Raw genomic sequence first — 15,590 nt, forward strand, 5'->3', positions numbered from 1 at the left:
TTAAAGTTTCTATTGGTACTTCCGCAGTAAATCACCTCGCGGCCAACATCAGGATCCCCCACTATCAGAGCACCAGTCTGACTGTGATAGTCTGCAGGACTGTCCTGAATGAGCTTGAGAGTCGTCAACGAAGGAATGATGCGGATCCTAGAAGTCTCTGATAAATACTTCCCGCTTTTATCGAGTAAAGCTGGAAATGGAACACGGTACAAGTTGCGATCAGGAACAATGATGATTTCAGGCTCTTCAAGTACGTCGGACACAGGATTGATGAGCATTTCGTGGAACAAAGTTAAACTCGGTTCGGGATTTCCTTTATCATTTGCATCTCGCAAGCTCTTTTCCTGAGAATAATTAGATTCAACCGGTTTGAGGTCATTTATAGATCGATCTTCACAAACTTCCTCGGGTAAAATACCAAAACTTCGGAAACTTTTAGCCATCATGGCAAAAAATTCGTCCACATTTTTAGCTGGCTTTGATAGGCTTTTGTTAAGAGTGTTTTTGTCCACTGTCATTTCGCGGAAACAAATGACTCCACTTGTCTTGAGAACCCAGAAAAACACTCTTCGATCATGATATGAAATGTACAGACACGTGCAGTTGCTTTCTTTCGTCATGACATTTTCAATTCCAATCCATGATTGCGGGTTAGCTGATATCTGTGTTTCTGCAGAGTACTGAGTTGCCATCAAGTCTGCTAGGGCTCTAGCCCGTCCCAGCTCTACAACATAAAGAGCACTGTTAGGATTTCCATCCCGACAAAACAAGCCACAGAGCAACTCGTAGGGAAAAACATGCATGTCTGCCAATGATATCTTGATTTGATCGTTGTCTGCATTAGAACGTCGCAAATCTTCGCATTTTTCAATGCTTCGATGTAGGTAGGAGAAAGCTTCCTGAAACTTTCCTTGCGATATCTTTGCTAATGTAAGATGACAATAGCAATGAAACTCAGTTTCACGGTCTTTGATGTCTTTGCTTATTGGAAGTGCCTTCCCAAGATATTCTTCGGCCATGATGTACTTATTGAGCGACTGAAACACGGTTCCTAGTTTTTGATACGTCACTGCTTGCAATTCCAAGTCACCAATTTCAATTGCGATTGTAAGTGCTTTTTCATAGTACATTTGCGCCTCGATTTTACCACCAAGAGATCGATCGACGTTTCCAAGGTCTCTGTAAATTGCTGCTTCTCCGGCTTTGTCGCCAATGTCAATCTTGATCGCTAGTGCTTTTTTCAGATTATCGCTGCTAGCTTTATGCTTTTTTAGACCAAGATACACATTTCCCAGGTGTCCGTAAATTGTTGCTTCTCCTGCTCTGTCCCTTATTTTGAATTTCTTTCTGATCGCAAGTGCTTTCTCGAGATATTCTTTGGCCTTCACATGTTCACCGAGAGATTGAAAAACGGTTGCCAGGTTTCCACAATCTGCTGCTTCTCCTGCTCTGTCACCGATTTCTACTCTGATCGTAAGTGCTTTCTCGAGATATTCTTTAGCCTTCACATATTCACCGAGAGAATTAGACACAGTTCCTAGGTTCCTGTAATCGCATGCTTCTCCTGCTCTGTCACCAATTTCCACTCTGATCGCAAGTGCTTTCTCGAGATATTCTTTAGCCTTGTCATATTCACCGAGAGATTGAAACACAGCTCCCAGGTTTCCGTAATCTGCTGCTTCTCCTGCTCTGTCACTAATTTCCATTCTGATCACAAGTGCTTTCTCGAGATATTCTTTAGCTTTGCCATATTCACCGAAAGACTGAAACACAGTGCCTAGATTTCCGTAATTTGTTGCTTCTCCTGCTCTGTCACCAATTTCCATGCTGATCGCAAATGCTTTATCGAGATATTCTTTAGCCTTGACATATTCACCGAGAGACTGAAACACAGTTCCAATGTTTCCGCAGTCTCCTGCTTCTCCTGCTCTGTCACCAATTTTCATCCTGATCTCAAGTGCTTTCTCGAGATATTCTTTGGCCTTGGCATATTCACCGAGAGATTGAAACACAGTTCCTAGGTTTCCGTAACATGTTGCTTCTCCTGCTCTGTCACCAATTTGCATTTTTATTGCAAGTGCTTTTGCGAGATATTCTTTAGCCTTGACATAGTTTCCGAGAGATTGAAACACAGGTCCTAGCTTTTCGTAAACTGTTGCTTCTCCTGCTCTGTCACCAATTTTCGTCGTGATCTCAAGTGCTTTCTCGAGATATTCTTCAGCTTTGACATATTCACTGAGAGACCGAAACACAATTCCCATGTTTCCATAACATGTTGCTTCTCCTGCTCTGTCACCAATTTCCTTTTGGATCTCAAGTGCTTTCTCAAGATATTCTATAGCCTTGACATAGTTACCGATAGATTGAAACACAAGTCCAAGGTTTCCGTGAAGTGTTGCTTCTCCTGCCCTGTCACGAATTTCCATTCTGATCACAAGTGCTTTCTCGAGATATTCTTTGGCCTTGACATATTCACCGAGAGACTGAAACACAGTTCCCATGTTTCCGTAACATGCTGCTTCTCCTGCTCTGTCATCAATTTCTATGTTCTTCACAAGTGCTTGCACGAGATATTCTTTCGCCTTGACATAGTCACCGAGAGACTGAAACGAAGTTCCAAGGTTTCGGTAATCTGCTGCTTCTCCTGCACTATCACCAATTTCCATGTTGATCGCCAGTGCTTTCTCGAAGTTTTCTTTGGCCTTGGCATAGTCACCACGAGATTTTAGCACAATTCCGAGGTTTTCGTAATTTGCTGCTTCTTCTGCTTTGTCACCAATTTCCATGTTGATGGCAAGTGCTTTCTCGAGATATTCTTTAGCCTTGACATAGCCACCGAGAGACTCAAACACAATTCCTAAGTTTCCGTAATCAGCTGCTTCTCCTGCTCTGGCACCAATTTCCATGTGAATTACAAGTGCTTTCTCGAGATACTCTTTAGCCTTGACATAGTCACCGATAGATTTAAACACAGTTCCTAGGTTTTTGTTGTCTGCTGCTTCTCTTGCTCTGTCACCAATTTCCATGTTGATCGCAAGTGCTTTCTCGAGATATTCTTTAGCCTTGTCATAGCCACCGAGAGATTTAAACACAATTCCTAGGTTTCCGTAATTTGCTGCTTCTCCTGTTCTGTTACCAATTTCCTTGTTAATCACAAGTGCCTTCTCGAGATATTCTTTAGCCTTGCCATATTCACCAAGAGACTCAAAAACAGTTCCTAGGTTTCCGTAATCAGCTGCTTCTCCTGCTCTGTGACAAATTTCCATGTTGATCGTTAGTGCTTTCACGAGATATTTTTTAGCCTTGACATAGTCGCCGAGAGATTTAAAAACAATTCCTAGGTTTCCGTAACATGCGGCCTCTCCTGCTCTGTCACCAATTTCCATTTTGATCACAAGTGTTTTCTCGAGATATTCTTTAGCCTTGTCGTATTCACCGAGAGATTGAAACACATTTCCTAGGTTTATGTAATCTGCTGCTTCTCCTGCTCTGTCACCAATTTCCATATTGATCGTAAGTGCTTTCTCGAGATATTCTTTAGCCTTGACATAGTCACCGAGAGATTTAAAGACAGTTCCTAGGTTTCCGTAATTTGTTGCTTCTCCCGCCCTGTCGCCAATTTCCTTTCCGATCATAAGCGCTTTCTCAAGATATTCTCTAGCCTTCAGGTATTCACCGAGAGATTTAAACACTGTTCCAAGGTTTCCGTAATCTGCTGCTTGTCCTGGTCTGTTACCAATTTCCATGTTGATCACAAGTGCTCTCTCGAGATACTCTTTAGCCTTGACATATTCACCAAGAAATTGGAACACAGTTCCTAGCTTTCCGTAATTGCCAGCTTCTCCTGCTTTGTCGCCAATTTCCTTTGTGATCTCAAGTGCTTTCTCAAAATATTCTTTGGCCTTGACGTATTCACCGCGAGATTTAAACTCGGTTCCAAGTTTTTCGTATTCAGCTGCTTCTGCTTTGTGGTCAATTTCCATGTTGATCGCAAGTGGAAGTGAATTTTATGTTTTTTTCTCTTCTTGTAAACTAAAGTAGAACAATGTAACATAGGCAAATTTATAGCCCTGGAATTCACATGGAAACTTTATATTATATTATGTCTAAGTGCTTTCTATTTCTACCTTCAGTGCACAATATTAGGAGATTATATAATGTGCAGATTTGAAATGCCAATTTGCAAAACTTGCTTGTGTTACGCTCTCGGTCTGCGAACGAGTTGAGTTTCTCAAGTTGTCAGTACGCATTTTATTTTCGCTGCTCAATTTACAAATGATTTAAACTGAAGTACGAAGAAACTTTTGGCCATACATAGCTTTCATTGAGCAAAATGGAACCTCTTTAAAGGCGGTTGCGTCACCAAAATATGCTACATCTTGAAAAAAATGGCCAATATGTATAAGTTTGTCGTTCAAATCGAAATCCATCTTTAAGACTAAAATCTTCTTCAGTCGTAAATTATTCGTAACGCGCATTCTTGTTTCATTTTCGGTTTATTGTTATGGTATTTTTCGTCCTAGAGTATTATATTGAAGTTTTTTTTTCAATTCGAAAGTAATTTTGTACATCTGACGGATGACTTAAAGGAACTGTGTCACGGATTTTAGCCAAATTTAGGCATTGCAAATGACCGTCAAATTCAGTGAAATATACAAATAATCGCTTAAAATAGTAAAGGAACATTTCATTGACACAGCAAATACAGTAGACTAAATTTCAGACGTCTCTCTCTGGTCGCCCAGCAGGCATATTTCAAATTTCGCTTTTTTATGGATATACAAATACAGAAGAAGGCACTGATGGTCAAAAGTGAAGAAGATTGAAACAGATTGCGATATGGGTATTTTGAAATATTGTTGGGCTGAACAGTTTTCAAAGTTAATTTCGTTTGCTTGTAACTTTAAATTATAACGCCCGAGAGACACATTTGGCTGTAAAGAAGCTATGGGTGTGTTAGTTAGATCCATAGAGGTAATTTCTTTGCAAACATTAAGTTTCATAGCGATTATTTGACAAAACGTAATAAAATAAACTGAACTCAGCCGTAACACAGTCCCTTTCGAAAAGGTGACAGCTCGTTTTATCACTGGAGTGAGTGACTGTTCACTGATCCCACGTCAATAAGCTATTACCACGATGTTCTTTAGAACTAGGTACACATTTTTAGTTTCACTTGTTACTTACAACAGTTACTTTCATGTATATATCTCTTGGCTAAACAAGTTAAACTTGTAAACAAAATACCTACAATCAAGAGAAGCCCATTACTATTGGCTCCTGCTACAATACAAGGTAAGTTTTACTCACCACGCTGAGTTGCAGTTGAAGTAAATGACTGATAAAGACCAACGCGTATTCCTCGACTTGCATAGGACTATAGAATATAAAGCTTTACTCTTATTTTTTATACCTTTTGCTTTGGAAAGTAAAAATATATCGGATATCCGTTCTTAAACGTAAAAATAGACGTTTCTCTAGGAAATTAGAAAATGAAATTTTCTAGTTTCTCGTTTCAAATTTTTCATTTTCCAAACACTGAACTGAAACTTAAGAATCTCTTTTTCAACTTGCATCAAAGTTTGGATTTATTGTGTCGAGATGGGCAAGCGTAATTTTCCTTCCGGCCAGTTTTTTGTATTTAATTTGTCTTTGTTAATGGTTTAAAGACTACAGTCAACTCTCTTTTAACGGACACCTTTATAAGACGGACAGCTCCGTAAGACGGACACCTGGCGTTGGTTCCGTCTCTGCTGTTTTTCAGTCATTTTACTGTAACTAAACTCCCTTTTAAGACGGACACCTCTCTAAGACGGACAGTTGGAGCCGGTCCCGACGGTGTCCGTTTTAGGGAGAGTTGACTGTAATCGGTGTCGAGTGTGCAAACTTATTCTGCTCTCGCTGGGTAGTTTCAAATCTAGTTAAAAAAAAGCGAAAACAATTTAGTGGAAGAGCATACATGGGTTTTATATCCATAAAAAGTGAAAATTGAAATATTTGTCACGCGCATTATATTTGACAAACTTCGTCGGCCACAGTCATGGCATTCTTGGAGGGTTTTGAAAGGATTGCTGGAATCTCGGTTATCAGTTAAATTTTCGACAGTTTCTAAGCTATCAGCAAATTTTGTAGATCTCAAAGTTCTATCAGTTTATAAACACATCATTTCTCAGTTTCTTACTGCCACGACATTACTCGCAAAACCCGTTTTTTTTTTAATTACTTTAAACAAAACTGTGACGCTAAGCAAAAAGACTACAAGAACTCCAACTAGCCTACAACCGAAACATTACATATTAAATCTTTTATTTTGGGTGAACTGTCACAAAAAATGAAAGTTAAAATCACATTTTAGGGGCTGATAATAATAAGGTTCGAAAATGTTCTTTATATTACTTGTTTGCAAAAAATACAAACTAAAATATAAACTGTAGAAACTTTCAAATTCAGTAACAATTCAGCAAGCTAAAACAACGGAAACCATAACCGCAAAATAAGTAGTTTTTTAATTTTTATCTCTTTAGTTTTAGTTTCGATTGGGAAGGTTTATCAAACACTCGACAGAGTGTTTCATCGCATCCCAAAACATATCGAAGCTCTTCAAAAATATTCAACTTTCGTCGTGTTTTCAACTTCCTTTTCTTTGTTTGGAATGTGGTGAGAAATCAATTCACTTTCGGTGTGCTTGATATTTTACCTCGCCCTCGTGAGAAAAAATAGCAAAGACGCTCTCAGCAGCTAAAACTAAAATTAAGTCGTTCAATAGTATTTTTGTTTCGAAAACCTGAAAAGCTTGGGGTCAGGGTCGGCGACAGCGGTGTATATGGCGGTGGTGTGGAGGGGGGGGGGGGTGGGGGAATGTGGAGTGAGAGAGAACAAAAGAGGGGAAACTCGGAGAGTGCGAACAACACAATACGAAGGGAACCTGGGTAACGAAGTAAGCAGTAATCAAAATGTGAATAACTCACGCAAAATTATCGAGTGTATTTTTCTCAAGGACAATTAACGCGATAACAAGTTTCTTTATAGCTTCCGAGTTCACCGTGTTGAAATAAAGATTTTCTGTCTTTAAACTGAGAAATGTTTAAAGGAGTCCTGTGTAAAATGAGCTGCCATGTCATCGTTACTGTCAATATTCTTTATTTGTGTTATGGTAATACAAAATTATATTACTTTCGGTGTTAACTTTGGCGGGTTTAAATTTCGTCAACTTTTAAATAACGATGCATGAAAACATCGAAAATGAAACCCACATTTGTCATATTTATTGTATTTATGAAAGTGAAAATATGGCGTCGGCTGCTTATTTTGTTAATAGCAGGCAGGGATTGATACAAAAGTGAAACGAGCAATGAAGACGATTTCCGTGCCAAGAAAAGAAAAATGCTCATGTTACCAGACACGTCTGAAAGAGTTCTGGCTGTTCTGCGTAAAAAAGTAGTGTTTCTTAATCTTCAAACTTTAAATGCAGGGCTGTAGACTACTGATCAAACAGCTAGGGACTGATGTTATAAATTTATTTTGGCCCAATATTTCGGTTGAACAAAACCAACCTTCATCAGGGGCATACAATGCTAAGTAATAGTAATAGTATATCTTTATTGCGCCTTACTCTCCAAAGGGAGGTATTGGTCTGTTTACAACAAAGGTTTTCACATTTACTAATACATTTAAGAAATAACAAAAATTTGATTCTTATACAATTCATAATGTCAATATATGTAAAAATTAAATAAATTATAAAGTTCATTGTGCTTGTAAGTTAAGAAGCTCTTTCCTTTTTTGAAACATTGAATGTATATATTTACCTACTACTTTTGATGTATGTTCATTGTCAGCTCTAAGTAGGTACTTAATCCTCTCGTTCTCACTTAAATATATATACCTTACATCAACCTTAGAAATGTGAGAACATAATTCATGTCTTATGGTTGTAAATCCCTGGCAACACATCAAAAAATGCTTTTCGTCTTCTACGCAATTTTGTTTACATACCAAGCATGTTCTTTGCTCTACTGGGTATGGAAACAAACGGTAACAAAATTTAAATAAACTAAGATGAAAAACCGGTACGTGATAGGCTGATAATAAGAAAACAAAACAAATAACGGTAGAAGATAGAAATAGCATACAACTGACAAACAAAATATATCAAGTTTCATCCCGTCTATTTATGCCATAGGGTTCAAGTGTTTTCCCTTTAGAAATTAAAAATGCTTCTGTGGCTTTGCGGATGCTGTCTCTATGTGAGTTTATGAGTTCTATGGGGATAAATTCAAGGTTGTCCATTGAGTGTCCGGCGAGAGCGAAGTGGTCTGAAACGGCGGTGGGTTGATCGAGTGACTACAATATAATCACTTGCCTACAATATAATAAAAAAGTTAATTGTTTCTGGACCTAACCTTAAGTCTCCTTAGCAAGTGGACCTTGCAGTTGCATTTGCATTATCCAGGGCTATGCGAAAAAAGAAAGGCGCGGCGAACTAGAAAACCAGTCTTTTCCCGAACCTGTTTTACAATAAAAGTTGTAAGCCACCCGACCCTCGAGGAAAACGCGCTCGAGAATGAGCCTCCCCATCCTTTTGGACAGCGGCGCGCGCATGACATTACGTTCAAGAAAAACAACATGGCGGCTGCAGTGGAAGCAAGAACTTGTGGATCATGTTGTCTTAAATTAAAGGATCTGGTTAACAGTTACGAAGTGCAGTTAGGACTGAAAGGAAAGGAGTTCGATGGCACTAAGAGTAAGTACTCTGATGGTTATAGTAGTGTTGTTTTTTAATTGAATTTGTTGTCGATTCTTGGTGTATAAATCGCGATCACCGATGGAGATAAGCTTATGTCAGACAGCTGAGCTGTGTTTGACCTCGAAATGGCAAATTACCCTCACTGATTCACACTAGTTTCTTTCAAGGTATGGTTATTTTGAAGAATTTTTTGGGTGATCAAGCCAATGTTTTCATGTTGGCGATTGATTCTCTATGATCTTGTGATCAGTGTGCGTGACCTCAAAAAGTCGATCACTTATGAAGGGGCCACATTATGGAATTCTTTGAATAACGAGGCCCGCCTTAAAGAATCGTTGGCAAGTTTCAAGGGTGCTTTGAAAGTGTTAGGGATTTAGAGGCTGTGTATTTGCGTTTGTTTGGAATGCTTAGTTTGTAGTCTTTATTTGTTATTTAAGGGTTTAGTTAGCTTCAATAGTAATTTGTAAACACGACCACATCAGCTATGCTGCAAAACATTTATCGTGTATAAATAAAAGCTTTTTTATTATTATTATTTTATTATTACCTACATGCATTGCAATTGATTTGTAATAACGTAGTATAAGTGTCTGCGTTCGACCCTAGTGGCCCGTCAGGCCGGATTTTATGGCAATGTGCATGTACAGTAGTGGTACAAAGCGACTAGGAGTGTTTCTACTCCCCCTGGATGTGATGCTAGTCCGTCACAGGGTCACCTCCAGCAGTATGTTTGATGGGCAGTACCTATTTATTTACCCGGGTGGAGAGAGACACTGAGAGTGAAGTGTCTAGCCCAAGAACACAACACAGTGACCCTGGCCAGGGGTTTGAACACAGAATGCTCGATCCAGAGTTCAGCGCTCCAACCATTAGGCCACCATGTCTCCATTCCACTGATTTGTAACATACAAGGAAATAATAGACTCCGGATCTCCCTTTGAAATAAGTGTGTTAATTAAATCAGACGCTTTCATTCTTCTATCGGCTGTCTTAGCATTTAAATCTATCCTTAATATTTCCAGTAATGTTGTGTTATGGTTTATTTGTTTTACAGTTCATGTCTTTGGGTCGCTGAACTTCTACTCGGAACACAGCAAGTTTACTGACTTACTGAACAGCATCAGATCAAAATGTGAGAGCTGTGCAACCTGGCCTGATCCTGCTAAAGCAATCAGAGCTTCTCTGGTAAGGTTCAATTCACCCTTTAAACCCCAATATTAACAAACAAATTCTCCTGACTAATCTCTATACATAAGATTATGGTATTAGCTGGGAGAGTTTGTTTAAAGATCAACGCAGTTTCCTTTTGGCAATCATTCTCATAAAATTTTCTCTTGATTAAGTATCAGTATTTTAAGGAGATATTTAATATAAAGTGAAATGGCAACTTGGATAAAGTGAAGTAAATGAAGAAGTGTTCTCAAGTTGAAATCTCGGAAAAAAGATTTTCCGAGTACCCCCAACGGGAGTCGAACCCATGACCTTCCAAGATTACCGGTTGGACGCTCTAACCACTGAGCTATGGGAGACTCGTGGTGAGCGAGGTCATATTCTAGGTTCTTATGAGTGACACATGTCCTGCTAACTGCAAGGCTCAATATGTCGAAATGAATGTGGATAAATGTAAAGTGAAATGGCAACTTGGATAAAGTGAAGTAAATGAAGAAGTGTTCTCAAGTTGAAATCTTGGAAAAAAGATTTTCCGAGTACCCCCAACGGGAGTCGAACCCATGACCTTCCAAGATTACCGGTTGGACGCTCTAACCACTGAGCTATGGGAGACTCGTGGTGAGCGAGGTCATATTCTAGGTTCTTATGAGTGACACATGTCCTGCTAACTGCAAGGCTCAATATGTCGAAATGAATGTGGATAAATGTAAAGTGAAATGGCAACTTGGATAAAGTGAAGTAAATGAAGAAGTGTTCTCAAGTTGAAATCTCGGAAAAAAGATTTTCCGAGTACCCCCAACGGGAGCACTATTGGGAATAAATGATCATGGAGTTAAATCTCAGCTTACTGTGGTCAACAGTTGAAAAGCCAGCCAAGGGCAAAGATATCTTTAAATATTGAATACAGGTAGTCAGGAGTTGACATATTCAATTAAATGGTTTGTCACTGACTCTTTAAACATTGTCCATAGATGTTTTGGCTAGAAGTTAAGCTTTCTGCAGTAGTTTAAGTGAACGATTATATTACACACTATTTAAATTAAAACAAAGCAAGAGGCTTGGGTGTGTGACCGTAAGATAATCAGACCTTTTGAATCTCTTAATATGCTCATGCAACGCATTGGTATGCTTAGACTGAGATTTTTATGTGATAATACCCAGCATTTGGGTTTCCCTCTAGAATGCCAGGCTTTAAGAGGGCAAGGGACTTTTTTCTTGAAGCTTGATGAATTATTGAATGCTTTATTACTAGCAGAAAAGTCTAGTGGACAATGTTTAAAGAGTTAGTGACAAAACCATTTACATAATGTGAATGGCTGTTTTTATGCTAGAGACGTTAAAGCCGTCTGAGACGTTTAAACTGACTTGAGATGACATTTAATGTCTAGTATAAAAACTATAAATAAGACAGACGCCTTTAACGTCTGATGGCTTTAACGTCTTTGTGTCCAGTGTCCTCCAAGTGTAGAACCCAGCCTTTTTTATTTCTTTTTTTTCTGAAAAGCCGTCTACTAAATGCGTCCCGTTTTTATACCAGACATCTAGACGACTTTATCGCCTCTGGCATAAAAACGGCCAATAAGGGCAAAGACATTAGATCCTGAATGTCTCTGGAGTTGAAATCTGCAAAAGATTTCTCATGATCCAGTCATTAAATTTGTGAAATACTACTAGCTTTTGTGTGGTTACTTTACAATGCTCTTTTGTTCTATTTAGGAACGACAGCAGCAAGTCGAAAATCTTGCCCCAGTAAAAAATTATATCTCAGAATGTTTGGACAAACTACAGAGCGCTATGAAAGAAAAGTCAATAAAAGTTGTCGCACAAAGACTTGAAGCTATCACAAGAAAAGTTGGGTAAGAAAATTTATAACTAGATCCTATCAGAATTTAATAAAAAGGGACTTTGTCGTGGATTTTCCCTGGTTTTTGTACAGCCAAAATATATTTGTGTCAAAAAGGAGAAGCCACGAGCCAAGCGGCCCACACTGCCGGAGGTTATCCCAGTTTCCGTAGCATTAAGCGGCTAGGAATATTTCTACTCCCCCCTGAATGGGATGCTAGTCCATTGCAGGGTTCTCCCCAAGCATTATGTCGCCGGTACCCATTTTTACACACGACAGTAAAGGTGTCAAAGGAAACCTAAAAATGATGGTCTGTTTTTATTGAAAATTGCTATATTAGAGCACTGAAACTGTTGACATCCGTGTGGATGGCTCAGATGGAAATGGAATGTGAATGAAAAAATTTAGGCATACTTTTTCAAGTTTTTTATATTTATATACGTACATGTAGCTTGATTTTCTTGATCTGTAGCTTGTTTTCTATCTGCAAGTTAGGTTTTGTCTTCCTTTAGACGTTTCAAGAAAATGTTTTTCTTCTGTTAAGTTGCCCACCACAAATTTCAGTACAGTTTTGACCAAAAATCTGTGAAATCCGCCATGAGGTAGCCTGCGTTGCAGACGAACAAAACCCCGGTATAGTGCGTCTGCGAATTACTGCACAAAAGCTTGTTCCGGCCCCCTGCGTGTTACCAGGGATTTCTATAATACCGGTAACCTCTGATTGGCTTTTGAATAGGGCCGTTCTTTCGTGCGTCGTAATTGGTCGAGTGCATCATGAGAAACCATAGTTACGCTTTCAACGAAGACCAGATACAAAACAAACTTGGTGGCGATCACGGCAGATCGGACCAGATCGGTGAGAATTAGCGTTTGAAGCGGTAAAAAAGCAGCCGGTTCGAACTATCTGATAAAAAAAGAAAACAACGATAACGACAAGAAGCAAACACAACTGACAAACAAAAAGGTCATGGTATAAATGTTGAATAATCTACATTTGTCTTGAGGTGAAAGAATGTCACACAACGAACATCCGTCATCTGTGATGAGAAGCAACACACCTTGCAACACAATAAACAGCCGGACCCGGCATTAAAAATGCAGAATGCAAGTAGTCGACATCTTCACGGAAAATTTAGGACCAGAGGGAATATCTCAAAAGCTCAAAAAATATCTTGCAAATATGAATGTTCCAAGACTAACCGCGATAGTAATTACATATGACAAATGTAAAACAGAGGTGTCAAAATATCCGGGCAAAATATACAAACGGAAAGCCGTGCAGACCAATGTCTTATGGCTCTACTCAACTTTAAACGCCTCCAAATGATACAACTGACAGCATATTGTGCCCTTTCTAAACAAGTGAAAAGCGAATTAGATTGGATGACCAATTCCAATACAGAACGGCAAATTTACAAATTATATGACAAGAACGTTAGTGTTTTACTGTATCTGGTATCTGATATTCATCGAACGCGTAACTATGGTTTCACGAGATCCACTCAACCAATTACGGCGCACGAAAGAACGGCCCTATTCAAAAGCCAATCAGAGGTTATTATAGAAATCCCTGGTAACACGCGGGGGGCCGGAACAAGCTTTTGTGCAGTAATTTGCAGACGCACTATACCGGGGTTTTGTTTGTCTGCAACGCAGGCTACCATGAGGCAGTGTTCTCCCTAGCTTTCAGCACAGCAGGTAAGAAAACTTTTTAAACCGGTAAAGAAATTTCGGTAAATCCCAGCCGTTTTCTAGTTTACCTAAATGGAACAGAATGTTGTCCAAATGCTGGTCGAATTTTATTTCATGACAACTTTATTATGGCCTTGCAGACCTCTTTCGCCTGCTATACAGCCTAAGAAAAATTGCATAAAATCTTCTGTTGTTGTATGGATACATTTACTGTCGCTTACATGACGTACTACTTGAAAAATCGGCGGTACTGTTTCCTCTTTACTACGAATTGCTGCAGTTCTTTTTTTCTTTGCTTCGAATACTCAGCATTCATGACGGCATTGTTACAAAGTTGTATTCTGAGTGCTTCTTTTAACCTGTCGTCTGGGTTTTGTTTTAAATTCTTACGAACTTATGAGAAGAATTTGACATCGAAAGCTGCCTTTGCCTTCACCACGCGTCAGCTACGGTCAACTAAGCAATCAACTATTATCTGCATTTTGCATGTTTTTGAAAACTGAACTATTATATGTAAGTAATATTTCTCACTTCTGAAATTATTTTTACCTCTTTGCCTTTGTGATTGTTTTTTTTTCAATGGACAAAGTGAAAGGACAGCAAGGATTGCTGCCGCTTCAATGTGGAATTGATCGTGGAAACTGTGCATCAACAGATGTGCACTTGCCGCGAAGTGAGAAACACCAGCAAAACTTGCTCTTTGTTCGATACCAGCCCTCAGAGATTCGGAAAGCGAAGGGAAATAAAGAATATTGTATACTGGCAGAAATTCGTAAATGAATATTGCATTTGTCGCTGTTTATTTTCAATCTGTTATTTTATATTTTCGATCATGACTACGAAGGTGAAACAAGTGGTGTTACTTTGTTATTTACCTGTTGAATTTACAAGATATCTTAGCGATTCTAGGCGGTAAAGAGTCGTGTTACAAGCGGTAAATTTTACCGGTTACCGCCTACACACTTGCAATATGAGGGTTTTGGCGCAAATCCAAAAAAATGCGTTCGGGGCTTCGCCTGGCTCGCCTGCCGGCTTCGCCATTCTCGCCCCTCACTGTTTTTTTGGATTTGCGTCCAAAACCCTCATATTGCAAGTGTGTCGGGGTTAGATGACAGCCTTTCAACCCATGCACATGTATCTAGGCAAAGGCACCCTTTTAACACTTGTTGAGGACTGTCCTAAAACAAGTGGCCCCCGCCAAGCCCCAAAGAACAGGCGCGCCAGAATTATTTTTCAATTGAACAAATATTTTTTACTTTGTATATGCACCAAATGGCTGCTGCAAGATATTCGTCAGAAGTTTTGCAAGCTATGATGGAGGAAAACCTCCGTGAATTTCAAAGAAACCCGCAAAGAAATTTGTCTTTTTTACTGGCCAACACCGATTTTAACGATTGGCTCCGAGTATGGAAAATGGACATACCCGAAACCGAAAAAAACAACAAAGATCTTTTAATTTTTGCAAAAAAACACAAAAAAAAGTTTTATGATCTTTTGGAAAGTGAAATTGAAGAATTGAATGACATAAAAGCAAGCTTCGGGCTTAAAGTAAAATTTTCGATGAAAAGAAACGGAGTTACGCAACACATGGAGCACTATTTCAGAGAAAGAGAACCGCGTCTTTTTACAAAAAACACCAAAGACCGAATAAAAAAAGAGTTTGACGAATTTATTGACAAAGCAAAGGGAGAAATCGAGGCTTGGTCGGAGAGGGGCTCGGGGTGGGTTGTTGAAAGAATAACAAGGGCGTACACCTATGTTGCGCGTTATCGGCCATTGCGCGGAGGAACTTACTTGCCTTTGCCTCCCAAACTGGCAAACAAAAAAGCAATTATTAACGTGCAAAACAGTGACAACCAGTGTTTAAAATGGGCTTTGAGAGCTGCTTTATTCCCGCCTGCGAACGGAAAAGATCCTCAAAGAACAAGTAAATATCCCGTTGATGACGGCATAAACTACAACGGAATCGATTTTCCGACACCCCTAAAGCAGATTGACAGGCTTGAGGCGCAAAACAGAAACCTTGCAATAAATGTTTTTGGGTGGCACTTGAAAGACGGGTGTGTGATACCTCTCAGACAAAGCGAAAAAGAAAACAAAATACCCCGTATAAACCTTATGTTGATTGAGTCAGGATTG

At 39.2% G+C, this 15,590-nt stretch overlaps 2 protein-coding genes across 2 annotated transcripts in view; one reads left to right on the plus strand and one right to left on the minus strand.

The window, feature by feature from the left end:
- The window catches only part of LOC144667350 (uncharacterized), a 38,346-nt gene extending 32,991 nt beyond the window's left edge, over nucleotides 1-5,355 (minus strand). The window contains 3 exon segments of the mRNA XM_078528738.1: nucleotides 1,300-2,666; nucleotides 2,787-4,032; nucleotides 5,311-5,355. Of these exon segments, the coding sequence (XP_078384864.1) occupies nucleotides 1,300-2,666; nucleotides 2,787-3,983 (2,564 nt within the window). The 5' untranslated portion in view covers nucleotides 3,984-4,032; nucleotides 5,311-5,355.
- A 3,258-nt stretch (nucleotides 5,356-8,613) lies between these two features.
- LOC144628883 (mediator of RNA polymerase II transcription subunit 1-like) overlaps nucleotides 8,614-15,590 on the plus strand; it is a 38,266-nt gene continuing 31,289 nt past the window's right edge. The window contains exons 1-3 of the mRNA XM_078486994.1: nucleotides 8,614-8,743; nucleotides 9,801-9,931; nucleotides 11,633-11,772. Coding sequence (XP_078343120.1) covers nucleotides 8,626-8,743; nucleotides 9,801-9,931; nucleotides 11,633-11,772 — 389 coding nt within the window. The 5' untranslated portion in view covers nucleotides 8,614-8,625. The remainder of the gene's footprint in view (nucleotides 8,744-9,800; nucleotides 9,932-11,632; nucleotides 11,773-15,590) is intronic.

This window comes from Oculina patagonica, chromosome 10, assembly GCF_052425735.1.
Source record: "Oculina patagonica isolate OP01 chromosome 10, crgOcupat, whole genome shotgun sequence".
NCBI lineage: Eukaryota > Metazoa > Cnidaria > Anthozoa > Scleractinia > Oculinidae > Oculina > Oculina patagonica.